Source organism: Ornithorhynchus anatinus, chromosome 3, assembly GCF_004115215.2.
Source record: "Ornithorhynchus anatinus isolate Pmale09 chromosome 3, mOrnAna1.pri.v4, whole genome shotgun sequence".
Classification (NCBI taxonomy): Eukaryota; Metazoa; Chordata; class Mammalia; order Monotremata; family Ornithorhynchidae; genus Ornithorhynchus; species Ornithorhynchus anatinus.
Genome location: NC_041730.1, coordinates 60,888,958 through 60,904,771, shown reverse-complemented (window position 1 = coordinate 60,904,771; position 15,814 = coordinate 60,888,958). Strand labels below are relative to the sequence as shown.

Genomic DNA, 15,814 nt, shown 5'->3' with positions numbered 1-15,814 from the left:
CAGTCCAGAGTCCAAATAAGTTCAATTCACTTATTGATTTAAATAAATGAATTCCGGATGTGCATGTAAGTGCCGTGGGGACAAGGGTGAGTCAGGTGATCCTTTAATGTGTCAGGGTGTTGAAAAGCGGAAATGAATTTCAACTTGTTCTCAGTTGAGATGAACTATGTTATTTATGGACTCTCGGGTTATTTTCTTCTTATCCACTTTTCTGCTTTGCCAGCCTCAGATCATTCATTATCGGGGAGCATCTCCATCAGAGCCCTGGTGGGCCGAAAGAAGGAAAGAAGTTCATTAGTCAACTTCAGGTCTTCTTCAATCATAGCATTTCCCTGAACTGCGGGGTGCACTTTCTGGTCTTCTAAAGATAATAAGCAGAATCCTCGCGGGTTGTTGCAGGCGTGCATCTTCCATGCAGTAGTGTCACCTTCAGATCAGAAGGATGAAAATATTTTGACTCCATAATAATTGCAGTATCATCTATTGTCCGAGGTACTTTTTTAAAAAGAGAAGCAGCATGGCCTAGTCGATAGAGCATGGGCCTGGGAATCAGGACAATTGTAGTCTAATCCTGGATTCTAATCCCAGCTCTGCCACTTGGTTGTTGTGTGAATTTGGCAAGTCACTGCACTTCTTAGTGCCTCAGTTACCTCATCTGTAAAGTGGGGATTAAGACTGTGAGCCTCATGTGGGACATGGACTATGTCCAACCTGGTTAACTTGTATCTACCCCAATGCTAAGTACAGTATATAATAATTGCTTAAGAAATACTATTATTAAAAGCAATAATAATAACAAAACTAGAGTCCTTCCAGGTTTTAAATACTCCAATCCGACCACCCTGCCTCACTATTCTGGGGATGCTCAGATTCCACTCCCAATCCTGGCTGTGCCACTTGCCTGCTGTGTAATTTTGGCCAAGTCACTTAACTTCTCTGTGCCTCAGTTTCCTCACCTGTAAAATGGGGACTTCATATCTCTTCCCCCCTCACATTTAGCCTGGGAGCCTCATGTGGGACAAGGATTGTGCCCAATCTGATTGCACTGCATCTACCCAAAAGCTCGTTATAGTGGTTAGCTAGCTCATAGTACGCCCTTACAAAGACAAAATTATTATTATTATTTCTTCTCTGTTGCCATTGTCTCTCTGCTGACCTTTCTGCTCTTCAGACTCTCTTTATCACCTGGTCTTCAGACATCCATTTTCCCCTCCCTTTATAGATACAAGAATATATATATATTCTATATAACACAATAGAATACTATATATATATAGTATCTGTTAAGTTCTTACTATGTGCCAGCCACTGTTCCAAGTGCTGCAGTAGATAAAAGCTAGTCATGTGGGACACGATCCATTTCCCACATGAGGCTCACACCCCATTTTAGGGATGAGGAAGCTGAGGCACAGAGAAGTGAAGTGAAGTCCAAGGTCATATAGGAGACAAGTGGGGATTCCAGGGTTAGAACTCAGGTCCTTTTGACTCTCAGGTCTGTGCTCTGTCCTAGGTCATGCTGCTTCTTTGTCTTCTTACCTTCTCATCTGGCCTCTTGTACTTGTTTGGCTTTTACTCTGCCTAACATCATGTCCTTATCCTTTTAACTGCCTTTTTTTCAGAATTTATACCCATGCCCAGAGCTGGTCTTCATCCTTTCTTTTTCAAACCGTATCCTATCTTTGCTAGTGTTTTCAATTGCCTTTCTATTATACTTCAGTTCAACTAGTTAATTTACCTCTATCCTTATCTTTCTGGCCAGCTCTCACTCCTGTATTCAGTAGTTCTAGGAACACTCTAACCGACTTTGTTACTTGAATTTCTGTTTTCAGATTTCTTTCTCTTTTGCTTCCTATAGTTTTATTGAATTGATGGTTTCCCTCTGTGGCTTTCTAACTCCGTTCGTTACTTCTGTATCTATTCTTTGTAACCTGAATGGTTGCCTTGTATTTACCCCCTAAAACACCAAAAAAAGCAAGCTTTCATCCCTAGTTGCTCTTTGTTTTAAACGGCCAGTGGAATTACATCTAAACGGAAATGGCATTTGCTCTTTCGCCGGCCTCCCAACCCTGCTTCCTTTCAGGCCCACCCTTAGGAAAATCCTGCCGCTGACCCGCCTCAGTGCGGAAAGTAGAAGTATTCTCCTCCACGTTAGACCCAAATCAAACAGGAAATAGATTTGGTCTAACAGCCGGAGGGAGCGATGCCGCTGAATTGCTATTAGCCTGGAAATCCTTTGAGTGTGGTGGAATCACTTAATCCTTTCTCATAAGTGAACCTTCCCATCCCCTTGGTCATTTTTCTCTCCTGCTTCCCCTCCCCCTTAATTACCCACCATTTCCCTGCCACGGGGGGGTGCCAGAAACTGTCCCTCACAAAGACCGTGGTCACTTTTCCAACGTCTATAAATTTCAGGCTAAATAATCATAATTGAAGGGTGATTCTTACCTGGGTCAGGGAGGTCGCAGCATTATGCTAAGTCGGGTTCCGGCACGCTTCTCTCCCTCCACGTACTTTGAGGGAAGGCCTGAATAATCCTATCAACCGCTAATTCCCACAGATTGCATTTAAACACTGCCAGTTACTCTAAACATCTTTATCATGCAGAAACTTAAATAGAAAACTCTCTGTGGTGCTATACTTTCATAAAGACCCTTTTAACCAATAAGTTTTTCAGTGCCTTCAATCAGCAGATAGTTCAGTTCCACTCTCAGCCATATTTAGCAGAAATTGGTAGATTATTTTACCCTATTGGGTAAATAAGCCACTGATTTGAACCATCGTAAATTTTACAGTCAGCAGGCAAGATTATTAGCAGTCTTATCGTGTGAAACCCTAAAATCGAAGGAGGGCAAGGACAGAAAGCTTAGACGGCATTTCAGCTGAACCTGATTGCAGGTCTCACCACTCAGTGTTCTGCCTTAGTGCTACCCAAGTGAGACTAATTGTGCATCAGGCCCTGGGGGCCCTGCTAGCACCAGCTTGAATGGCACTCTGCCTCTGAAACTGTTACTTCTGGCTCCAGCATCCACCCAGCTGTCACAGGCAGACATTTTTCTGTCTCCCTCTCTACCCTGTGCAACTGGGATACAACTGGGAAGCCCAGACTTGCTCTCTCCCATCAGAAGCAACTACCGGGGAAAGACTTGCGGTAAGTTAGTAAGTTGTAAGCTCCTCTTGGGCAGGGAATGAGTCAACTCTGTTGCAGTATACTCTCCCGAGCGCTCAATACAGTGTTGTGCACACAGTAAACACTCAAGGAAAACCATTGATTGATTGATTCTCAAGGGTAGGGAGCTTGACTGCTTACTTTATTGTACTCTCCCAAGCCCTCTGAAGACAGTAAACTCTCCAGAAATACCATGGATCGGTTTTCTGCCCACAGTAACCTCTCTGTAAATGCTGTTGATTAATTGTGTACTTGGGGCATCTTCTCTTCAGACCTGTTTTGTCAGTGTGTTCATATAGATGCTTCCGGCATAATTTATGCTTGCACTGTTGCCCAGGGAGCGGGGATCTACCTGCACTCTGCACACTTAGCCTCATCATCACCCACCAACACCCATCACCTCATCAACATCATCGGAGAAGCAGCGTGGCTCAGTGGAAAGAGCATGGGCTTTGGAGTCAGGGCTCATGAGTTCGAATCCCAGCTCTGCCACTTGTCGGCTGTGTGACTGTGGGCAAGTCACTTAACTTCTCTGTGCCTCAGTTCCCTCATCTGTAAAATGAGGATTAAGACTGTGAGCCCCACGTGGGACAACCTGATTCCCCTATGTCTACCCCAGCGCTTAGAACAGTGCTCGGCACATAGTAAGCGCTTAATAAATACCAACATTATTATTATTATCACCCCTCGCATCTTTCAGGAGCTGTATGAGCCACTCGAGAACGCACAAAAGAAATAAGGGGTAAGCTGCAGTCCCTGCTCTTAAAGAAACTGCAGTCTAATGGGGAAGACAAAGAGATATTAAACAAAAGATATAGAGTAGATCAGAGCAAGAGTTGGTATAATAAGAAAGACACATGTATAGAGAGATCACTAACAAATAGAGGAAGGCATGTTGGATAGGTGAGGGAGTGAATCAGGAAATTGTATGCACTTGGGAATACAAACTCTAGGTGGAGGGGAATGGGAAGGTAGGGAATGAAGAAGCACCTCTGTTCACTGTGACATCCTAAATGTAAACTTAAATTTGGGGATTTTTCCCAGTGGAACTAGGGAAGATCTTCAAGAATTGGGGGGCACAGTTGCAGACTCCAAAAAATCTTGGCCCCTCCCCTCTTCTCGTGAAGCCTCCCTAGTGATGTCAGAGACCAGCCTGCAGTTGTCATGATTTATCATGGTCCTTGATGCTCAAAATCAAAGTGAAAGGTAAAGCTTGGCAGTTTGAGTCCTGGGGACAGTCATATTGGAATGGGATGTCTCCAAATTAAACATGTTGATGCTACCTATATTTACGTTCAGTTCAACTGCCGCCTCAGTAAAAATTCAGCAAAATTTTTGAGTACAAAATGTTCTTTAATTTTCCTCCTCCTTTGTCTCCCTCTTTGATTGTTTTCCATTACCTCTATCTCTTCTTTGGTCTTATATGTCTGTTTTTCTCCAAACTAAAAATATGACCAAAAGATTTTTTTACCCATCACTCAAATGTGAATCAGTTTGCGTGCATAAAAAGTGCCTTCTAGTGTATGTGTGTGTGGTTGTGTATTTTAGAGTGCCAGTTCTTTGAGGGCAAAACCTTGGCCTAGCTACTTGCCCTTTGCATATTAAGCACTTAATAAATATCATTATTATTATTATTACAGAGGCTTATTATATGCTAAATCATGCTGATCGCATGAACTGTGGAATTTTTGGTACCCCAATTCATAGCATGTCATCTCTCTTCTGATCCTAGTCGTCATGTTCTGGGAATTATGGAAAATAAGTAACACTTTTCCGTCTAACTCCCCATTGAAATGCCATGATTTCGTTCCCTTGGGTTATTTGCAACTGTCGTCGGAAAATGGCTCAGCCCCATATGATGTCTAATGACCCTTCCTCTTTCACTCCTTCCAGCTCAGCCAAGTCCAAATGGGATGGCCTTCCTGGGACTCCACTGCCCAGCAAAGGTGGCAAAGCAGCAAACACCAACAACAGGAGCAGTGCGGGAGAGAAAGCAGTTGGGTTTCGGTCATGTGCAGAAGATGATGCCCTCTGGGGATGTCGGAGAAAGGATACTTGCAGCTCCAGAAAAGGTATCCTGGCCCTCAAGGATGGGGAGGGGGAACCGCCTCTTCAACTCTCCCTTCTTTCCCAGCAGTATTTCTAGAGAACTCCTGTCTCCTTTCAACCCACCATCTCCACATGTGCATCGGACTCCATTCCTTTGCATCTTATCAAAGCTGTCTTCCCTTTCCTTCTTTCCTCCCTAACAGTTATCCTTAACTGTTCGCTCTCCAGTGGCTTCTTCCTCACTGCTTTCAAATGTGCCCATGTATTCCTTATCCTAAAAACAACCACAGCTCCCTCCAGTTATTGCCCCATCTCCCTCCGACAGTTCCTTTCCAAACTCCTTGAGCGAGTTGTCTACACCTGCTCTCTCAAATTCCTCTCCTCCAGTTCTCTATTTGACCCCCTCCAATCTGTCTTCCATCCCCTTCACCCCACAGAAACCTCCCTCTCAGAGGTCACCAATGATCTCCTTCTTGCCAAATCCAATAGCCTCTACTCCATCCTAATCCTCCTCGACCTCTCAGCTGCCTTCAACAAAGTGGACCACCCCCTTCTCCTGGAAACATTATTCAACCTTGGCTTTACTCATTCTGTCCTCTCCTGGTTCTCCTCTTATCTCTCTGGCCATTCATTCTCAGTCTCCTTTGTGGGCTCCTCCTCTGCCTCCCACCCCGTAACAGTGGGGGTCCCTCAAGATTCAGTTCTGGGCCCCCTTCTAATCTCTTTCTACATCCACTCCTTTGGAGAACTCATTTGCTCCCATGACATCAGCTACCACCTCTATGAAATGATACCCAAATCTACATCTCCAGCCCTGATCTCTTTCCCTCTCTCCAGTCTCCTATCTCCTCCTGCCTTCAAGACATCTCTACCTTGCTGTCCTCCTGTCACCTCAAAATTAACATGACCAAAACAGAGCTCCTTATCTTCCCACCTGTACCCTGTCCTCCCCCGACTTTCCCGTCATTGTAGACAGCACCACCATCCTACTTGTCTCACAAGTCCGTAACCTTGGCATTATCCTTGACTCCTCTCTGTCATTCAACTCACATATTCAATCCATCACCAAATCCCATTGGTCCCATCTTCACAGCATCACTAAAATTCTCCCTTTCCTCTCCTAACTGCTACCACATTATTACAATTACTCATCCAATCTTACCTGGATTACTGCCTCGGTTTACTTGCTGACCTTCCAGCCTCCTATTTCTCCCCACTCCAGTCTGTACTTCACTCAGCTGCCTGGATCATTTTTCTACAAAAACGTTCAGGAAATGTCTCCCCGCTCCTCCAAAAACTCCAGTGGTTACCATCCACCTCCATATCAAGCAAAAACTCCTCACTATTGGCTTTAAAGCATTCCATCAGCTTGCTCCCTTCTTCCTCACCTCCCTTCTCTCCTTCTACAACCCAGCCTGCACACTTTGTTCTTCTAGTGCTAACCTTCTCACTGTGCCTCTATCTCACCTGTCTCACTGCTGACCCCTAACCCATGTCCTGTCTCTGGCTGGAACATCTCCCTCACATCTGACAGACAATTACTCTCCCCCACAAAGACTTATTGAAGGCACATCTCCTCCAAGAGGCCTTCCCTGATTAAGACCCACCTTTTCTCATCTCCCACCCCCTTCTGCATTGCCCTGACTTGATCCCTTTACTCTTCCCCCCTCCTAGCCCCACAGCACTTATGTATATATCTATCATTTAATTTTTTTGTATTAATGTCTGTCTCCCCTCCTCTAGACTGTAAGCTTGTTGCAGGCAGGGAATGTCACTATTTATTGTTGTATTATACTTTCCCAAGTGTTTAGTATAGTGCTTTGCACATAGTAAGCCCTTAATAAATACAACTGAATGAATGAATGATAAGGAGGGGGTTGTTTGGGGCTGGGACAACAGGACTGTGTGAGACAGGATGTCCTGCTGGGTGCCATCCTTTCTAGCTGCAAATATTTTTTTAAATGGTATTTATTAAATGCTTACTGAGTGTCAGGCACTGTATTAAGCACTGGGGTAAGTATAATAATGATAATAATGATAATAAAAAAAAGTAATTATAGTATTTGTTAAGCACTTACTATGTGCCAAGCCCTGTTCTAAGCACTGGGGTAGATAAAAGGTGATCAGGATGGACACAGTCCATATCCCACATGGGGCTCACAGTCTTAATCCCCATGTTACAGATGAGGTAACTAAGGCACAGAGAAGTGAAGTAACTTGCCTGAGGTCACACAGCAGGCAAGTGGCAGAGCCGATATTAGAAACCAGGTTCTCTGACTCCCAGGCCTGTGTTCTTTCCACTAGGCCACACTACTTTTCAGATGTTTCCTAGGTATCCCGCCCTATCTTCTATCTTTCCCCTGTATTTCCTCAAACTGAGCACATTGCTAAAAAAACAACTTTTGCACCCAAAAAAGCACTAAACTAGTAGATTTGTAGAATTATTGGGCAGGAAAATTGTCCATGACCTCTGTTGCCCTTTCTCAAGCACTTAGTACAGTGCTATGCACACAATGGGTACTCAGTAAATGATATCATTTGGCTGATTTTTCAGAATTTATCTCACCTCCGGCCTTTATCCCTATGAAATGGTACCATAGGAGTTTGCTGTCTATTGAGGATTCAGTGGATGAGGACACTTAGGAAATGAAAATCTCTTCTGGAGAAATTAATTGGAAAAGTTATTTTAAACCCTAAGGAGGGTGGGGTTTTTTTTCCTTAATAAATAGCAAGAGAGCAACCAGAAGATGACTTTTCAATGTTCCATGCAAGGAGAAAATGGCTTTGATGGGATTTGGTTTTGGGATGCAATCTTCTTTCCCTTCTCAAACACCGCAGCTCACAGATTCCAGGTTACTCCCCTTTGTCCTCCTTGTAGCCTGGTCACTCCCCTTTGGGGAGATGAGAACCAATCTTTTATTTACGAGGAGAAAAAAATCGGCATGGGCGTTCCGGTGCGGTGCCTAACATAATCTTCTGTTCAATTATGAGCAGCTTTTTTTTAAAAAAAAAAAACTTGTCAACTAGTCTGCGGTGTGTGTCAGCACAAAAATAAAATGGCAAAATGAGAAAAATGTGGTGCAGTTCTCCAAGGAACAAATAACTTCTGTTATTGGTTAAGACCACAGCAACATTAAAAAACAGTCCTCGTGGAGGAACTTTAGAAAAGGTATCATCAGACTGGACTGAAGCCATGGTGGAGGTTAATCTCTTCCCAGGCCCAACGACAGAAGTTGGAAGACTGTAAAGGGCTTGTGTCCAAGAAAATCAATTTCTAATTTGAAACAAAATCATTTTTGACTAACAGGGGTTCAGGACCCATTACTTTTGCTGTATAGTCTGCTGACATTTCAGCACTTTCTGTTGTGCACAATGAATCCTAATAGTCATTTTAGAATGTTGCTACACCAATCAATTTAACCAAGAGAAAGCCGTTTCAATTCTACAAAGTTTTCAGAAGCAATTTTCACCAATGGTTTTCTTTTTTATTATCATTTTTCGCCCCCTCCATATTTTTGGGGTTCCAGGGGAGTAGTAGCGAAAGAGAGATTTTTTTTTTTTTTACATCTGAGTGGAGTTTTGGTCCAGAGCATTCCCAAGAATTATTAACTTTTTTCTACCCTCTTCAGAAAGGTTGGCTTTGAGTCCCTCTCTTCGTTCCTCTCTATTCTGTAACCATTAACAGAATGTATAGTCTCATTGGCAACAGAAGTCATCCCAAGTCACCCCTTTGAAGAAATATACCGGTACTAGATCACGGCACTAAAGGAGTGCATTTATACGGTGAAGTCATTTCATCGGCGATTGCTGAGGTACCCGACCGGGCTTAGAAAATAAACTTTCCGCGGTGTGCCACAGTTGACTCGATCACCTTGTTTATCACAGGACGAATGACCTAGCACTAATCGTCAGAACAGTACAGTGCCCTGCACAAAGTAAGCGCTCAATAAATACGATTGATTGATTGATTGGTTTATCATCCAAGTTAAACTACTTGGATTTAGTGCCTCGCATTTCGTGTAGCAAGGCTGGATTTTGGTATTCACCCCCTCTCCCTTTATTTTTTCCTATGGTTTCTTTTGCCAAGCGCTTAAACCCTCTGTGCAGAGTAAGTGCTCAATAAATACCATGGATTGATCGACTGATTGATTTTGGTCATTCTCCTCGAGTCATGCTACCACTACCCGGAGCATTTACCCTAAAACCATTAATCTTGAATACCAATCTCATACTCCTTCACCCCTCTCCACCCTTCCCAGTCCATTATGCTAACTTTGTTTGATCTGGTCTTCCTGAAGAGGCTTGACTGCTGTCTCAACTGAAACCCTTGTGGCAGGAGAAATCTGCTCACCATTGTGAGAGTTACACTAAAAGTGCCCAGAGTTTCTTTATCTCAGCTGTTTGAGTTGTCCCTTTTTCGTTGCTCTCACTGAGGCACAGAGGAGAGTCACATAGATGGGAAACTCTTCTCTGTGGCTTAAGAGTCCCCAGATCCAAAGTATGTCCTCCAGACTCCCTAGATTGTTGATGGTTGTGCAGGGAACATGGCTACCAACTCGGATGTATTTTACTCTCTCCAAGCACTTGGTACAGTGCTCTACACACAGTAAGCACTCAGTAAACATGACTGATCGATAGATCATAAATCCGGAATCCTGGCACTTCATCTTTACTCCTCTTCCTTTCCTTCCTTCCCCACAGCTAATTGTCCTCAGTTCCACGGCCTCCCAAAGCATTTCTGGCACTTTCTCGCTTTCTCTCCCTTGAGGGAGGAGCCTTGATTAGGGTAGGGTGCAACTGTAAAGCCACCTTGTTGGACCAGGATTAGAAAACTCAGAGGTGGGGCTCTGCAGGGCCCCCCTGCATTGGATTTTAGAGTGGCCCCCGCTGTCTTTTGGGATGGTAGCTGTCCACTTTGAATCCGAAGGGAGGCCGAATTTATGAACGAGGAACATCGGTGACAACCTGAAGCGGGTCCAAATGACTGTCTATACTCTTTGTGTCTACTGGCTTCTGGCTCATCTCAGTGCCGGCTTCGTTTGTTCAGATTCTGCTGAAGTGTGCAAGATAATCTCCTTGACTGCACGAGCCTCTGCTTTCAGGGCTGGGAGAAGCTTACATTTGCTAAGGTGGATTAATGTAAATGACATGATGGAAGTAATAAATGAGTTGTAGTGTCAGAACCGTAGAGACATTTTCCAGCTTGCCCGTAAATAGCAATTATCTAGGATTCTTTCCTTCTGATTATGGTTTTAACAATGAGGTAAAGTTCCACAAGGTGTAACTTCTGATTTCCTGGTTTAGTGCGTTTAGTCTGGACTAACCCCTTTTGCCATGAAGTCAATCTCTTTTCCATCGTATATTAGTCGAAGTGTCCCTTTGACTTTATACAGAATTAACAAAAGCTTTTATTCCAAAGATGAGACACTAAATGAAGTGGTGGACTTTGAGTTTGGGTGGTGGTGGTAGTAATAGTAATAGTAGTATTTATTCACCCCCTACTTGATGCAGTGCAAGGCACTTAAGAAGTACAGAACAATTAAGGGACATGTTCTCTGGCCCCAAGGAGCCTAAACTCTAACTGGGAAGACACTTAACAAATACCATCATCATTATTATTATTATATTTACAACTCAAGTGATCAAAATAAATCACTGAACAAACATATAAGCACATTAGTACTGAAAGTAGTAAGAATAAATTCATAAGAGCTGGAATTGACTGTTAGGTTTACATGGCTAAAAGTGCTGGGAAATTAGTCAGGGAAGGCTCCTTGGAAGACCTATGAATTTGGGGAGATCTGGGTTCTGTTGGATTTGGGTTCTTACGTTTTGGTGAGAATGGTAATTTGAGTGCCGACCAGCCATGCTTATCACACTATTAACAGATGAGAAGTTTCTCAAAAGATCAGAGAATGCAACAACGGCTCATATCCCAAGTTTGTGCACTTGTACGCTTTTTGGGCAGGAGCTGGGTGTGTGGATTCTTGGCTCAAAAGGTGTGATGCCTTTCTCTCCATCCTTCAGGCAATTTTTTGGTAAATGAGGGTGGACGGAAACCGCCCAGTCCATCCACGGCCTCTAGGTCGGACATCACCTGCGTCATTTCCGGACCTCTGAGTTGCATCCTCCTCTTCTAAATGTCTGAGGAGAACTCTTATGACCTCCCCACCAAAAGAACCAAGCTGCACACAAGGTCAAGGGTGACCACCACCATTTAAACAGGGGTCCACTGGGGACAGAGCACTAGACTGTAAGCTTCTTGTGGGCAAGGAACGTATCTACCAACTCCATATTATTTTACTCTCTCAAATGCTTAGTACAGTGCTCTGAGCACAGTAAGCACTCAGTCAATACCACTGAGTGATTCATCAATTGATTGATTAATATTCACTGGATACATAAGGGATGATGGTTGGAAGCAACATGGCTTAGTGGATAGAGCACGAGCATGGGAACTTGAGTTCTGATTCCAACTCCACCAGTCGTGTGCTGTGTGACCTTGGGTAAGTCATTTAACTACTCTGTGCCTCAGTTACCTCATCTGTAAAGTGGAGATTAAGACCTTGAGCCCCAGGTGGGACAGGGACTGTGTCCAACCTGATTTGCTTGTATCTACCGCAGCACTTAGAAAAGTGCTTGACATATAGTAAGTGCTAAACAAAGACCGTTACCATTATTGTTATCATTCTTTAGTTGCCTATCACATACAGCTCTGGCTTCTCGAGCACATCCTAAGGGGAAAAGTCCATGGTACCTTCAGCGAGAGGGAAGGTACTGTCTGAGCAATAATAGCATTTATTAAATGTGTACTGTGCCGAGAGCACTGTATTAAAAACTGGGAAAGTATATACAGGTGGGAATTAGACCCAGATCCTGTTTCTTGAGGGGCTCAGCCTCTGAGATAGTGGAGCGTTCAATTGATTCAGTCAGCCCCGTTCCCCCGGTATCGCCCACACACCCATCTTTGGGAGTGAGTGTAAGGGAGTCATCTCAGACCTGTGTCCATTCCTCGTTGTTCATTTTTCCTTTTAGCATTTTAATTGAGTTTCCTGTGTCCTCTGGCTGAACTTGCCCAGCACCAACAATGAGAGCGACCCTCCACTCACACAAAGCCAACAGTCCTCAGCTCCCATATCTTCCCGGCAGTAAATTGTTTTTATTGGTGTTACCAGCACTTATGTCAATATGCACTAAAATCTAACAGCCTGTCTAGTTAAGAGTCACTGGGCTGCAAAAGCCATTCTCTTTTCTGACAGTCTGTGCCTCTAGGCCCGGAAACAAAATTAAGGCACTGCCGGGCAGGTTAGGTAGGCAGCTTTTCTTCCCTCGGCTTTTCCTTTTTATTAAGGCTGTCTAAATCTTCCAGCTGCTCCACGGCGAACCTGTCTGCACGCACACACACACACACACACACACACATTCGTGAAAGGGAAGCATTAGGGGCTCACTGTTACCAGTGCGCTTTCTTGTGGGGGGTCAGTAGCTCTCCTTCCCTCTAGGAATTTGTGATCTGAACCAGGTCATGTCAATAAGCACGCACACAGAACAGAACGAATATAACATTATCCTTCTTATTGAAGATAACCCTGCTGCTGGTGGTGATCCCCGAAGAGCAGATGCGGCTCAAAAGATCAATATCCTCCCCCATGAGTCACCTGAACAGTCTCCCTTTCATCCGAGGCCACATCCCCTATTTTTCAGACTGGTGCTTTTCACTCCAATACTGATTGCTCCACCATAGGGGAGTGTAATCGCTGCGGTTATTTCCACCAGCTCGTGCACTCGCCAGTATTTCAGCATGGCACCTGTTTAGGAATCCTGTCTATCATCCATCCTCCATACATGTTCCTTTCCAGGAGAAGCACAATGCACAAAGCATCACTTCAGTTGGTAATCTTGTTCTGCCATTTGACATTGTGTTTGGCTCATAGGTGATCCTAATGCAGCTGCTCAATCAATCAATTTACTGAATGCTTCGTGTGCAGAGCACTTTACTAAAGCACTGGGAGAGTATAAAAGAGAAGATAAATCCCTTCCCTCAAGTGGCTTACAGCCCAGCAGGAGAAACAGGCATTTAAATAAATTAAATGTGGTGTGTTGCGAGATGTGGTGTGTTGCATAGGAAAGAGGAGGGAGATCCGGGAAACAGGGATGGTGTGAGGAAGAGGACAAAGGCTGGGGAGGCAACAGTGAGGCAGTGAGTGGATTCATCATCATCTTCATCATCATCAGTGGTATTCATGAGCACTTACTTTGTGCAGAGCACTGTAGTAAGCACATAGTTGAGTCCAACTGACAGGGTTGTCAATCGCATGCCCAGCCCACAGTGAGTTTACAGTCTAGAGGGGGAGACCTTGAAAGGAACGAAGATTGCGAGGTGAGGTGTAATAGAAGAAAATAGATAAGGGGGAGAGGGCTGATTACCTGTTTTAAAGCCAACGGTCAAGAGTTTCTGCCCGGTGTGGGGAGGAATGGGTGACCATTGGGGGTTTTTAGGGAGTGGGTAGACATGTGCAGTTTGACATTTTAGAGAAATGATCCAGGCAGCAGAGTGAAGTACGGATTGAAGAGGAGAGAAACTGGAGGTAGGGATGTGGACAAGGAGGCTGACAGGTTGTGCAGTTGGTCCAGGTCTCAGAGTCGGAGAAGCCCATCAGGTTGGACTGCATTAGAATGCGCATGGGTGCCCTTCCATTGTCTGTTAAGCCATTCCGTTTTCTGCTGGATTTGGCTTTCTACTTCTTTATCTACCAGTGCATCTTTGGACAGAAAATGGAATCTGGTGACAGCTTCAGCTCCTTATTGCTGATAAAACTCTTTGTGTGTAGCATTTCCCTGGGGCAGACTGGCATATAGCCTTAATCTTCTTCAGGCTTAATGTTGGTCCATAGCTCTGGGTTGACTAAAGTAGTCCATAATCTTCTGCAGTTCTTCTTGCAAGACATACAGAACCGATCAGCTTTTCAGGTCCAATGAATCTTATACCCTCCCTGTGCTGAAATTGATAGGAATTCTCAAGTCAGGTGCCATTTCTGTTTTTTAAAGATAAATGCTGTTAAATGATTGATTGAATGAATGAAGTGTTTGCTACTTTTGCCTTTCTCTGCTACCCTTCTGTAATAGAGAAGCAGCGTGGCTCAGTGGAAAGAGCACGGGCTTGGGAGTCAGAGGTCATGAGTTCGAATCCCAGCTCTGCCACTTGTCAGCTGTGTGGCTGTGGGCAAGTCACTTAACTTCTCTGTGCCTCAGTTCCCTCATCTGTCAAATGGGGATTAACTGTAAGCCTCACGTGGGACAACCTGATTACCCTGTATCTCCCCCAGCGCTTAGAACAGTGCTCGGCACATAGTAAGCGCTTAACAAATACCAACATTATTATTATTATTATTATCCCTCCTCTTGAATAATTATGGTCACCAGTTCAGAAAGTTCACTAATGCATCCATTTCCTTAAAACTTCCATGATATGTGCCATCAGGCCTGTCGTATTCCTCCGTGTATGCTGTTGTTTGAGGTTTTGATACCTTGTCCACCATATTTAGTTGCCAAGTCCCTTTCTTTTCCTGGGGAAGACCAACTTCATCCTGCATCCCCTGGGAAATATTGTTGATTCCCCTGCCCCTTCTCTAGAAATAGGTTCCTTTCCCCAAGATTTTTTTAATGGTATTTGTTAAGTGCTTACTATGTGCCAGACACTGAAGTAAGCACTGGGGTAGATGAAAGCGAATCAGGTTGGACTCAGTTCATGTCCCATATGGGGTTCACAGTCTTAATCCCGATTTTATAGATGAGGTAACTGAGGCACAGAGAAGTTAAGTGACTTGCCCACGGTCACACAACAGATGAATGCCTGAGCTGGGATTAAAACTAGGTCTTTCTGACTCTCTGCTTTATCGTCTAGGTCAAGTTGCTTCTCTTCCAGTTGCCTGTAAGAACTAGATTCTCTTGCCTAGTCACCTCCAAACCCTCCCAACTTGCTTCCCTCTTTCAATCAATCGTATTTAATCAATCAATTGTATTAAATCAATCAATAGTATTTATTGAGCACTTACTGTGTGCAGAACACTGTACTAAGTACTTTGTTCAGTAGTGCTGTCTCTTGGTCCCACAGCAGGGTTCTACCTACGGTGGAGCCACAAGCTTCGTGCCTTTCCTCTTTGCTCTGTAGTTACTCTGTTATGTCTTATTTAATGGTGTCTTTCTAAGACACTTCAGCTGCCTTCCTCACTAATAGATTTTAATACACCATGGCACCATGCTCACTTGGTTTCTTTATTCCCGAAAATTTTTCAAGTATCTCATGGCAACAAGTGCCAAATATTCCTGTTGTTTCCATGTTCTCAATCAATTCCTCCCTGTTGGTTACAAGTAAAGCAGTGTGTTAGAGTCTGTACTTTCAGCCTCATGAGGTTTTCTTGTACCCAATTTAAGAATATGTTGAGAAGCAACATGGCCTAGTGGAAAGCACATGCATCTGGAAGTCAGAGGACCTGGGTTCTAATCCTGGCTCCATCACTTGTCTGCTATGTGAACTTGGGCAAGTCAAGTCACTTAACTTTCCTGTGCCTCAGTTCCCTCATCTATAAAAGGGGGATT

The 15,814-nt window shown here is 44.1% G+C and overlaps 1 protein-coding gene across 3 annotated transcripts in view; it reads left to right on the top strand.

Annotated features, from left to right (window-relative positions):
• KIAA1328 (KIAA1328 ortholog) overlaps positions 1-15,814 on the top strand; it is a 320,218-nt gene that overhangs the window by 261,512 nt on the left and 42,892 nt on the right. For all 3 annotated transcript variants that reach the window (XM_029060661.2, XM_039911486.1, XM_029060660.2), the window contains one exon: positions 5,060-5,238. In XM_029060661.2, the coding sequence (XP_028916494.1) occupies positions 5,060-5,238 (179 nt within the window). The remainder of the gene's footprint in view (positions 1-5,059; positions 5,239-15,814) is intronic.